The 12,214-nt window shown below is 58.8% G+C and overlaps 2 protein-coding genes across 7 annotated transcripts in view; one reads left to right on the forward strand and one right to left on the reverse strand.

Annotated features, from left to right (window-relative positions):
* Positions 1-6,053, reverse strand: part of FGFR2 (fibroblast growth factor receptor 2) — a 110,385-nt gene extending 104,332 nt beyond the window's left edge. For 5 of the 6 annotated variants that reach the window (XM_056120480.1, XM_056120479.1, XM_056120478.1 and 2 more), the window contains exons 1-2: positions 5,895-6,000; positions 1,820-2,083 (exon numbers count right to left, since the gene is read on the reverse strand). In XM_056120480.1, the coding sequence (XP_055976455.1) occupies positions 1,820-1,985 (166 nt within the window). In that variant the 5' untranslated portion in view covers positions 1,986-2,083; positions 5,895-6,000. Of the gene's footprint in view, positions 1-1,819; positions 2,084-5,894 lie in introns of all 6 variants that reach the window. The other variant, XM_056120481.1, reaches the window with a different exon arrangement.
* LOC130029444 (basic salivary proline-rich protein 3-like) lies at positions 6,054-6,765 on the forward strand. The gene is made up of 2 exons (XM_056120330.1): positions 6,054-6,664; positions 6,723-6,765. The coding sequence occupies exons 1-2, from the start codon at positions 6,054-6,056 to the stop codon at positions 6,763-6,765; spliced, it is 654 nt and encodes a 217-aa protein (XP_055976305.1).
* The last annotated feature ends 5,449 nt before the right edge of the window (positions 6,766-12,214 follow it).

The following is a 12,214-nucleotide window of genomic DNA, read 5'->3' on the forward strand; positions in this document are numbered from 1 at the left end:
TTTGTTTTGTTTATCTCAAAACCTGGATGTAAACCCCATTTGAAACTATGAGCCCAGAAAACAAGCCCCCCCAAGAAGCACAAAAGGACCCTCAGAAAACGTCACGTGCGATTGGAAGAAATTCGGGGATGTCCCCCCAAGACCCCTGCACGCCGGCTCCAACTGCAGGCCGGAAACCTGCCCCTCCCCACTCCTGCCCTCCGTCTCTCCCTCCACCCACTCACACACCGACCGAAACACCCTCAAACACCCTCAGTAAGTCGGTGGGCACAAGCGCCCGTCCTGCAGGCCCATTTCCCACGCTGCCTTGAGATCCACTCCCAGCAAAGCTCCATTCAGTGTCCGTCTAAATGACAAATGACAGTATTCCCTCACCCCAGCTATCACGCCACTTGGGTTCAGCCGTACAAGCCAGGGAAGATGAGCAATCAGGGAAGCACCATCGTCACGATTCTCAAAATGCAAGAAGTACAGGCTGACGCTCAGAACCAACGGGGCATGGGGGCAGGAGGCCTGTCCCCTCTGGCAGAGCCTCTGACCAATGTCTCCTGACCACCTCTTTCCCTTCATTCTGCCCCAATGAGGTGCCCGACCCGGCCATGGCCTCGGACCCCAACCCCTTCCTGGCGTATCGTCAGGATAGAACCCCCACAACTCTTCCTCTGCGGGGGGGTGGGGAGGTCCTCAGCCCCATCACCCTACCCCCTGGGAGTTTCCAGGACCCAGAGTCCTGAGCAGAAAAGATTTGCCTTCACCTGCTCTGAGGGGCGTCCGAGGGAACCCCACTCTCCGTGAGATCACAGCACATGCAGACGCGGCCGGGGACGGCCTTTCTGCTCTGTGCCAGGGCCCCTCCAGGTGAGGGTCACACCGCAATGGCACAACGGCAGAGTTGACAGCAGGCTGCTCCGGCTCGGTGGCCCCCAAGCCCAGAGGTACCAGGTGGGCGCCCGGCCCTCAGGTTCATTGGCTGGTGCTGAGAGGTGACTTCTGCAGTCAGCTCTCAGATTACCACGGGCTCCCATATTCCCCGCGATGACAGACAGAGCTCCGTGCAGAGCCAGCTCCGACCGACCTGGGCGAGGGTCCCGGCTGGCCCTGCTGAAAACTCAGCGGCACCCCCCACCTCCACCTGGCGCCCGTCTGCGGCTGCTTTCCAAGCCCAAACACCCAGGCCGCCTCACAGGGGTCTGGAAGCCCTCAGAGTTGCAGGGGACGCCGCTCACTTTCCATTTTACCTAAAATAGTATCTGCCGCCACCCGGTGACGTAGCACTGAAGAATTATGAATGACAAGCGCTTCAAAAAAAAAAACACATTTTTTTTTTAAATAAAAGACTCCAGCCCTGAACTTCAGAAGCTGCTTTTCCTCCTGACACAATGAAAACAAAATGTCAGCATTTCACATTCCCGCCACGGGTTCCTTGGGTAGGAAAGAGAAAGAAAAAAAAAAAAAAAGCGGTTCTGGACTCGGTGAACAAGCCCTCCTGCTGTGCAGGGAGCATGGCGGGGCCCCCTCGGAGGTGCCCCCTGCTCTCCTGGGCTCCCCAGAGCCCACACTGCCTCTCTCCCAGCACACAGAAACACACACACACACACCAGAACCACAAACTCGGCGCTCGGCCGGCCCTGGGACGTCCAAGGCCCTTCTCTCCTGGCCCCTTGTATCAGAGCCCCCCAACACCCCACTTGCCCTCAGAAGCCTGAATGTCCGTACAGCTGATTTGCACACAGGCCAGACCCCCGCCGCCCCCTCCCCAAGCCAGTCCCCAAACAAACTTGGTCCCCCCTGCCGTGAGGACGGTCATGTAGTCACTTACCTTCCGGCTCGGAGGTGGTGCCCTCAACTAAATTGAAGGAGGGCCGGGCCAGGGACAAAGTTGCCATGGTGACCACAACCAGGCAGAGGACGCGCCCCCAGCTGACCATGGTCACGGTGCTGATCCCCCGTCCTCTTCCATATCTCCATGTGGACGGAAATCCCATCTGCGCACTCGTTCTATCTACAGCATTGGCCGGCAGGAAGCTTCGGCCTGCGGGCAGCTCACGAAGCAAAAGGTGCGGCCAGCGCACAGCTGCAGCCTCTGGAGGAGAGAGACGGGCGAGTCAGTGGAATCTTCCCCCAAAGCAGCGCCGTCCAACCCCAGAGGGACACACACGGCCACTCGGCAGCCTTGGCAATCACACACGCGCACCGCTCTCTGCAAAAGGTGCTCCCATCGGCAGCTGGGGGGGTGGGGGCAGGTGTGTCCAAGGGGGGGACCCCCAGCCAAACGTGCGGGGCCGATCTTCGCAGAAGCAGACTTCCGAGCAACAGAGAAAGAGAGCAGCTAAGGGGACAGGGACGCGCGGCCACTTGAGTCCCCGCCAGGCGCACGCTCTTCTCTCCGCGATCACCCCGGAGGTGACATGACCTTAGTTTTCAAGGGCAAGAGCAAAAGCCAAGCAGCTCGGGCTCGGGCTGGCAAAAGCAGCCTCCTTGCTCCCTCGCTTCTTTCTTCCAGGCCACTGAGACTTTAGCAGGCTGCCCGGGAAAGCGGCTGCACACAGATGGAGCCCAGGGGGTAGCTCCGCCCTCGCTGGAGCTCTCGGGAAAGCTGGGAGCCGAGCAAAAAGGCAGAGAGAAGCCCGGGAAGGCTAGGAAACACTCCCGCCAGTTTACACTTGTCAAGATTCATTGTCAAAGGCAGAAATGTATTTCAATCTTTTGGCCAAGCAGCCACTTACGAGGTCTGAACCGAAACTGCAATGCATTCGAAGCAGCTGATCCCAAGTGCGGGGGACGGTGGGGGGTGGAGGGGGGGTGGGGGGGGGGTGGGCAGGGGACCGCCAGCTCCAGTCGGGTGAACCCACCCCAGCGGGTTCAGACCTCTCCGGACTCTGCGGAGCCCTGCTGCTTATGAATGATGATGATTTACATAAGGAGGGGATGGGGCTTGTCACCAGCCATGATTGGGTCGGGAATCTTCCCCGCGCCGACCGATTGGCTGAGGGATCGGAGGAGAAATTGTACCAGGGGGCGCTCAACTCATGACTCTTCTCTGTCCCCCTTTGCTCCAAAAGGCAAAGAGAATTTTTCCAAGCTGAAAATACGCCAAGCAACTTTGCATGGGCTCAGTCGCCTCGGTTACTAAGAGCGGAGGTGCACGGACTTGAGAATGTTACAATCTGGGAACGAGACGCATGAACCACATTTTATGAGGCTGGGGTGGGCCCTTTCATGTAAGACATCTCTGAAAGTGCTGCTCTACTTGCTTGCTTCATGTTCTAGACGATGACGCAGGATTTCAACACTGCCTGAATCCCCCCCCCCCGCCCCCCAAAGCCTTTTAGCTTTGACTAAGGAATCAAACGGGTACAGGAGGATGCTGTCCTATTCCCAAAACAGGAATAAAGACAGTCTGGGCTCCGCACCAAGCCCATGGGAACGGGCGTGATGCACAGCAAAGGTCGTGTGTGTGTGTGTGTGTGTGTGTGTGTGTGTACACGAGTGTGCACACCTGTAGGCAAAGTCCCGTTCTCAAGCTGCTGGAAGGATTTCCCTCCCTCCTAACTTTTATCCCCCCAAGTTAAACTCCTCAGAAGAGAATTCTGTCCTAGTCCTCCACACACACACACAGGGGGGTGGGGGGGGGGGTGAGTTGCACACCCCCCCCATAGATTTTAAGCATTTCCAGAATGCATGAATGCATGAGAATCTCTGGCCTCCGCCGACACTTCAGAGCAATCTGAAGTCCTGGCAAGGTGATGTCAGCCTGGGCTTGCTCCCCTCACCTGCCCAAGCATTTCAGAGGCTCCTGTTCTGCTCCAGGCTGAGGAAGTCGGACAGTGACCGCCCAAGCCTTTCAGTCCACCCATCCACTAGCGCCAGAAACTCCCAAGTCAGCCACTTCCAGCTCCAGACCCTGCCGGGATCGCTTCTTGTCTCGGAAGGCCCAGACAAAGGTAAGGCAGGATAATCAGGTCCCAGGCTCGGCGTTGGAAACACAGGCCCGGCACGCTGTGACTTCCTGCCTTCAATACCACAATCCTTCCCGGAACCGGCCCTGAGTGAGAGCGTGTTCACCTTGTAAGGGAACGCTCCTCCCGACCCCCGCAGGTGACAGGGCTCCCCGGCTCCAGCTTCATCCCGGGGAAAGTCAGCAGTGACAAGTGACAGTGCCAGGCTTTGAGATAGTCCCCTCCCCGCCTCCACCAGCACCACAACGGGCTCCTCGGTTTACCAGAACTTTCGCAAAGCTCCCACACCGCACAGAGGCAAGCCAATACTGAGGCTGCAGAGACAGGCGCCTGAGGCTCCTGGGACCCACGGGGGGCGTCCCACACTCAGCACTTGGACTCCGCGGCTCAGCCAGAGTCCACAAGTGCCAGCAAAGAGGGGATGCCCAGGTACCCCCACCCCAAAAGGCCTCTCTGGTCGCCAAGGCGGGGAGCTATCAACAAGTTGAATCAGGGGTGCAGGAAAGGTTTTGAGGAGCACTCTTCACCCCCAAAGGGGATTCCTTAACACAAACATTTCTTTTTTAGTTTATAAACACACACACACACACACACACACACACACACACACACACACTGTACAGACTGGCCAGACCACAGCCCCCATTCACTGACGGTTAAAGTTTGCAAGAAAGTGAGAACTGGCAGCTCGGGGTGGACCTTCCCCAGCACCAAGCACGGTTTCACTGAAGCACTGCTTTCTTTCATTTGCAGGCCTGAAATATCGGAGTTTTATGTCCTCCTTGGGCTCTAAAGAGCTCAGGGGGGAGAAAATCTGCATTTTAATTGACATTCCCGGGAGAGGGAGAGGGGCGCCTGATTGCTTTTCTATTCAAACTAAACAGGCTTTTCAGATGAAAATGAGCCGACGCCAGGGGAAGATTTACAGGGATTTGGGATTGGGACGGGGCGAGGGGGTGGGGGGGTCACAATCGGGGTTTTAAATGTTGATAATGCTTCACGCCCAACACCTAATGTGGCCCTCCCGAGAGAAAGCAGGTCTGCCCGGGAGGCTGGATCGGACCGACCTGCGCCCGTGGAAGGCAGACCCGGGGCGGCGGGGGAGAAGGCTTGGCTAAAGGCACGGGCTTCGAGGGAAGCCAGGAGCTCGGTGCCCGGGTTCTGGCCCTTGGGGGGCGGAGGGGGGCCGGGGGTGTGCGCGGCGAGGGTGGGAGCCCGCGCCCCGCGGGGCCCTGAGCCGCTTCTCCCGCGCCGGCCGGTCGCCAGAAGAATGAGCGCGCAAGTTCCAACTCGCCGGCGCTTTCGACATCCTCGAGCGGCCGCCGGGGGTGCAGCAGGCAGACACCTCGGAAAAGTCGGTCCAGCTCGCCCCCTAGCCCCGGGCGCGCGGCGCTGGCTCGGGCGCCGACGGGCGGGCGCCGGGCACCGGAGTCGGGACCGGAGCGTCCACACTCGCGCGCGCACACGCAGGCCGCGGGCCCCGCCGTGCCCAGCCGGGACGCGCCGTCTCCTCGGACAAGGCGCCGACCCCACCCCAGCGGTTTCCCCCCCGCCGGCCGGGGCAGCGATCCGGAGCCCCTGGGGAAGCCCAGCGCCCTGCGCGGGGGCCGTGCGCACCCACCCACCCATACATACATACACACACACGCACACTCACACATGCACACACACACACGCGCACGCACGCACACACACATGCACGCACACACCCCGGCCGGGCAGTCCCCGCCACTGGCCATCCGCCCCGGGGCCGGCCGGGGCACCGCGCCCGCCGCACCGAGCTGGCCGGCGCTTGACAGCGGGGCGGGAAGGGGGTGGCAGCGGCAGATGTCAGCCTCTGGCAAGGGGGTGACGGCCGCGGACGCGTCCCCCGGCGGCGGGGGGTGACCGCGCCGGTGCCCGCGGTCCCGGCTGGCGACGCTCCCCGGAGATTACCTTGAATGGCAATAGTCCTGGGCGCGCAGTTCTGTCCCCGCGCCCGGCGGGGATGCAGCAGGCGGACCGGTTCGGAGCAAACTCCAAAGAAGTGGGGAAGAAACAAATAAATAAATAAAATAGAAAACACCCAACCACCAAAAACAAGCGCCAAGAAGAATGATGATGATGGTGGTGACGGTGATGATGATGATGATGATGGAAAGCCAAGAGCTCGCGGGCTGCTCCGGCGGGCGCCGCGGCCTCACGCGCACCCCGCGCCGCGGAGGAGCGCGGGCACGTCGCCCGCCGGCTGCCCCGGGGTCCCGGGAGCCGGAGGAAGAAAGGACGCGCGGGCCGGGCGCTCTCCCCCGCCCCCCTGCCCGGACTGGGCCGGCCACCCGCCGAGGCTCGGGCGCGCGGGCCCCGCCGCCTGCAGAGGAGTCGCCGCGCGCGCAGACCCCGCGGCGCCCGAGCCCGCTCCGCACCCGCCGGCCGCCCGCGCCGCTCTCCGGGCGCTCCCCGCCGCGCCCGGCCCGCCACGCCCCCGCTGAAACCCGAGCCGTTTCCTGGACGGCGGCGCCCGCGCGGCCAATCAGCGCCGCGCCGCGGCCGGCCCGACCCCCCGGCGGGGACCCCGCGGGCCCACGGCCTCGCCCCGCCGCCGCCGCCGCCGCCGCCGCGCGCGCGCGCGGCTCCCGGGCAGAGCAGCCGCGGACCCGACGACCGCCCGGACGCCGCGCCGCCCAACCCCCCCCCCCGCCACCCGAGACTGGCGACCCGGCGTCTCCGTGGGCCGGGGCCCACCACCCCACCCGGGAACGCCGTTCACCCGGGCCCCTCTGGCAGGGACGAGCGGGAGAGGGGCGAAGTCGTGTCCCCAGGAAACTGATGAGTCGGGGGGGGGGGGAGGGGGGCGACCCGGGAGGGGAGCACAGCGGGGAGGGCCGCTGGCCTGGCACGCAGCCCACCCTGGGGTTCGGGTCCCCAGGATCCCCTCTGGCCCCCCTGAGCGCCGCTAGGAGTGAGCCCTGAGTGCAGAGCCAGGAGGGACCCCCGAGCATCGCTTGGCGGCCCCGTGGGGCCCAAAAACCGCGCCAGCAAACAGAAAAGCAAAAGTTGCAACAATGACAAGATTGTTACTTGGTTACAAATATCGGGTCAATGAGAAGAACTTCTGGGTGGGTTAGTGGATCTCGCTTTGCCTTTGGGGAAGGCCCAGTTCCATCCCCACACACCCCCCCAGCGCCTTCCAGAGCAACCTCTGAACCCCAGGAGTCTCCCCCAAGAGCCCTGATGCGCCCCCCCACACCCCCCACCCAAAGAAGGAAAGAAACCAAATAGTTTCACTCCTCCACTCTTAAAAATAGCTGCATGACATTCTGCAAATCGATTCTTCTCCCTGGCTTCTTCACCTGCAAAATCAGATTCGTCAGAGCCCCTGCCGGGCCGGCTTCCTGGTTATCTTTTGCACTGGGCTGTGTCTATGGCATAATGTATTTTTTAATACATGTTCTCTGCCTCCTCACCCATCCAGCCCCTAAGCAGTCATGCTTAAGGCACAGACAGTATAAACACCTTCATTGTTTTCCCTCAGTAAAGGTCATTACATCCACAAGAGCCGGTTCAGTGTCTTCAAGGCCTGGAGCGGTCAGCTCCAACCTGGCCTGGAAAAGTCGCTTTCCCGCTTGGAGAAATGCCGGCGTTCATGGGTCACGGGCATGGCACCCTTCCTAACATTTCCAAAAATATTTTCTCAGGGTGCCCCAGAAGATCCCTTTTCTTCACCATCGGAAACTTGCGCGCAAAATGACTTCAAAGGAATAGAACCAAGGCTTCTGAAATGAGATTTTGGAAACCAACAGCCAAATCACAGTCGGGTTCTCCCGCCCGGCCTTGGTACACAGTCTCAGGTGAACTTGGCATCCAGGGCCAGAGAGAGCAAAAGAGTCTGGGGCACGCGCAGGAGGCCCGGGTTCCAACCCTGAGCATCGCGCAAAGACGCCCTGAGCACTGGGCCATTTGTAGGCCCTGAGCATCCCGGGGTGTGACACCTCCCTCTCCCCACCCACCCCCAAAAGAAGAAAAGAAGGAAAGAAAAGAGTCTGGGTCCAGCCTCCAATCTGGACCAGTCCCAGGACCTCGTCAATGAGCTGAGAGTCAGCGAGGTGACCCCTGGCCTTCCATGGCACCCGGGGGTGCAGATCCTGTCAGGAGTTTTCCAAGTTCCCAGACCTTGGGTCCCTAAAAAAGAGGTGGCTGAGTGGCCTGCCTGGGGGCTGGCACTTACATCTTTATATTCCCCACCAATGGGGAATCCGGGGGTCTCGGGACGGGCCCATCAGCCCATCGGCCATTGAAAACGCCGCTCACACATTCCCACATAAATTACCGCTCCAGGAAGAGGGTGTCCCTGTCTCCATTCATCACGAGCTTGATGGAGGCTGAATGAAAAGGAAGCCTTCCACGAACATGACAAATAAGGACATCGACTTTCATGTCCCCACAGCGCCCGGAATGTATTCTAGATGGGGATGAAAAGACACCCATCCATCAAAAGCGCCCTCCTTCCCCCGAGGACCACTTGCTAAGTGCACTGAGCCCGCGGCAGCCAACGCTCCGGCTTGCAGAAAAGCCAAAAAAAAAAAAAAAGCATGTTTGGAATTTTTTTTTTTCAAACTCATTCTGTCATCATATTTAGGCTTCAAGTGACCTCAGAGGGTCCAGGGAAGCTTTCACACCAGCGAGGCTTCTGAATGAGAAAATAATCTCTTTATAGTTTTTTTTTCCCTCCCCCTTTCCTCTTCAAGTGGCTGGAACCCCTTTTGTCAATGGCCTCCCGTGAATGGTGTTGCTAATAAGCCAGTTAATGAGGCTTCCACGGCCGAGTGTGAATAGGTAAATAAGCCCCAGTCTGTTGAGGTTCAGGGCTGAGGGCAGAAAAGGCAGGCAGAACCGAAGGTGACAGTTTGATCTGAACGCCACCCCCCAGCACCAGGTTTCAGCTGTAAGGCCCCCAGACGAGGGCACATTCAGAGCCCTGCACCCCGCTGAGGCCCCCTTTTTTCACAATCCCCCCTCTTTACAGAATGCCTGGAGCGGCCCCCCTCTCCCCCCAACCCCCCCCCCCAGCCTTTTCCCCAAAGCCCTCACGATGCCCTTCTTTTTTTCACTCTGGTCATGATACATCAATGGAAGAAGAAAACTCCCGGTCCCAGAGCCCTGAGGTTCACCATCTTCTGGAAGCTTCTGGAAGCCAGTTGTGCATGAAGCCCAGGGGTGGGTAGCTAGGGGCTGCCTCGGGCCTCTCCCCACTAAGGTGGAGAATTTCTCAATAATCCGGTGCAACTTGGGGATGCTGGAGTAGGACATTGGGGAGGGCACTTGCCTTGCACGCGGCCAACCTGGGTTCGATCCCCGGCACCCCACCAGGAGTGATCCCTGAGCACAGAACCAGGAGCAAGCCCTGAGTACCATTGAGGGGGGGCCCTAGCACTGTAGCACTGTCCTACCATTGTTCATCAATTTGCTCTAGCGGGCCCAGTAATGTCTCTATTTTGAGACTTGTTGTTACTGTGTTTGGCATATCGAATAGGCCATGGGGAGCTTGCCGGGCTTTGCCGTGTGGGTGAGATACTCTCGGTAGCTTGCCGGGCTCTCCGAGAGGGGCGGAGAAATCGAACCCGGCTGGGCCAGGATGGCTGCCCTCAAGGCAAACGCCCTACCATTATGCTATCGCTCTAGCCTAAAACTAACAATAATACTTTGGGGTTCTTGTAGGTGGCTGTGCCAGGCCCTAGAGGGCAGATGGGTGAAGCCACTGGCTTGGGGGTTGAAGCACCTTCCCCTAAGCCAGGCCTCCCTGCCAATGTCCCCACTCCTGGTGTTGGCTGGCAGAGGGAACTCACAGACACCCATGTCTGTTGGCTGGACATTTCTGGAGGCGGTCAGCAGGCAGCTCAGGTCCAGCAAAGAGCTGACACGGTCTAACAGAAGTGAACCCATCATTCCCACCTTCCCCTCCGTGGTCTGAAACTTTGAACCAAGCCAAGACTCACCGTGAGCCCACAGCCCCCTGGAAACCCCGTCTCACTCAGAGGGAAAGGGCTTGGGTTCCCAGCCCCCGTCCATGCTGTGTGACTTTGGAGAAGTGACTTAATCTCTCTGAGCCTTTCCTTGCGGGGGAAAGAATAGCACCTTCTGGTAGAGACTCAGTAGTGCCACAAAGAGGGTTCGGTGTGTCAAGATGTCACCCACACACGGTCCGGAGGAAGCCCAGGGGAAATGCCATTTGTCTCCTGTGATGGCCATTGGCTCCCATGATGTTCCTTCCAAAAGAGTTTCTTTAGGGATGGGGGGGAGGGGCACAGAGTGAGAATACAGCAGGGAGGGCATCGCTTTGCACGTAATCTACCCAGGGTTCAATTCCCGACATCCCTCTGATCCTCCAATCCCTGCTAGGAGTGACCCCTGAGTGCAGAGCCAGGAGCACCACCAGTGCATCCTAAAAACCAAAACTGCAGTGGAGTCTTGGGGTTGGGACCCTAGCTAACAGCAGTGAGCGGCTGCTCACACACTGTGCCGGGTGGCTTCTGGAACTATTACCTGAGCCCCGACAAGCCTGCAAGGACCCCCAAGCCCAGCCCCGCTGTCAGGCCGCTTGGGAAGGCAGCCTCAGTCACACAGACACCATCCACGGGGAATGCAGTGCCACGGTCCCGCTGTTCCCCAAAATCACTCCCAGTGGTGGCTGAGGAGGGACTACTGGCCGAGGGTACCTTAGCACTGGCCACCAGTTCATCTCCCAAAAGAGTTTCTTTGTAAACCCAGGAGCATCTTCAGACAAGCACTCACTGTCGGCTCTGCCTGTGGGTTTCTGTGGCCGGCCTGCCGTGGGTTTCGATGGCATGTGTGCCATGGGTTTCCGTGGTCTGCCTGCTGTGGCTTTCTGTGGCCTGCATACAGTGGTAGCTCTTCCTAAGGAGACTAGCCCCAGAGGTAAGAGAGGGGTCTTATACGTCTGTGCAGCGCTAGGGATTTATACAGGGAAAGTGACCTGTGCAAGGCCACCTCACTGGATTCATGGCAGGGACACCCGGAAACCTGTCTCCTGGCCAGGCTGCAGTTCACCTGCACTACTTTTGGACTCACCCCTCCACGAATGTAGAACGAGATATTTTGAGGAGAAAGAGTGGCCTGATGTCAGCACGACCTAAGAACAACCCCACGCCCACCTGCTCCTCCTGGGACGTGCTCCAGGAACAGGTGTCAGGGTCCTGATAGCTCTTAGCATTGCCAGGAGACCGTGCTTTCTGCGACACTTCTCTCATACCTACGGTTTTATCAGCTGCGTTTGCATGAACTTCAAAAGAGGGAGGTTTGAGGACCCATGAAGCACAGAAAGTGAATCTGAAATGGCCCGGCCCAGTTATGTTCGGGGTTACTCCCTGTGCTGAGGACTCATTCCTGGCAGTGCTCAGAATTCAACCCAGGCCTCCTGCATGCAAAACAGCCAACCGACTTACAGCTTCAGGCCTGAAATGGAATTTTTTTTTTAATTGAATCACCATGAGATACAATTAAACATGTACATGTAACAACAGTTACAAAGTTGTTTGTGATCAGGTTTCAGTCATAGGATGTTCTAACACCCATCTGTCCCTTCACCAGTGTTTATTCTCTCTCTCTCTCTCTCTCTCTCTCTCTCTCTCTCTCTCCCTCTCCATCTCCCTCTCTCTCTGCCGCTATCTCTCTCTGCGCCTCTGTCTCTGCCTCTGTCTCTGCCTCTCTCTCTCTCTCTCTCTCTCTCTCTCTGGGATGAAATGAAAAATTCCCAAGAACTGCTGACTTGTCTTTGAGACATTAGACTCAAAACCTGCCACAGATTCACTCCTTATACCTAGTAGCAGAGTCTGAGATTCCAAACAAACAAGGACGATTCCATGCAAGGATGATTTAGGAACTTGGCATTCTGGTTCAAGAAAAAAAGCAAAAAATTCCATAAGAGGAGGATGAGGGCTTAGGAAGGAAGAGGGGAACTTTGACTTTGGCCTCAACACTGCCCCCTAGCGTCACCCCTCACAGCTGTCGATGGAGAATCAGTGTTACAGGGGACTGAGGTTTGATGGGGGCCCTAGGAGGTGATGCTGTGACCTCCGCGTGCCACCTCCTGCCCCTTCCCCTCCGATTCCCATCACTGCCGAGGGCTGAGGACACTACTGGGCTCCACAGTGACCCCTCCGAGGTCCGTTCATTAAAATGAAAAGCAAACGTGCACGCCTGCCCGGGAGTGTGCCTGTCGGTCCCATGTCATGCTCTCAGCAGCCACGTGTGGTCAAGGC

Source organism: Sorex fumeus, unplaced genomic scaffold, assembly GCF_029834395.1.
Source record: "Sorex fumeus unplaced genomic scaffold, SorFum_2.1 ptg000043l, whole genome shotgun sequence".
NCBI classification, from domain to species: domain Eukaryota; kingdom Metazoa; phylum Chordata; class Mammalia; order Eulipotyphla; family Soricidae; genus Sorex; species Sorex fumeus.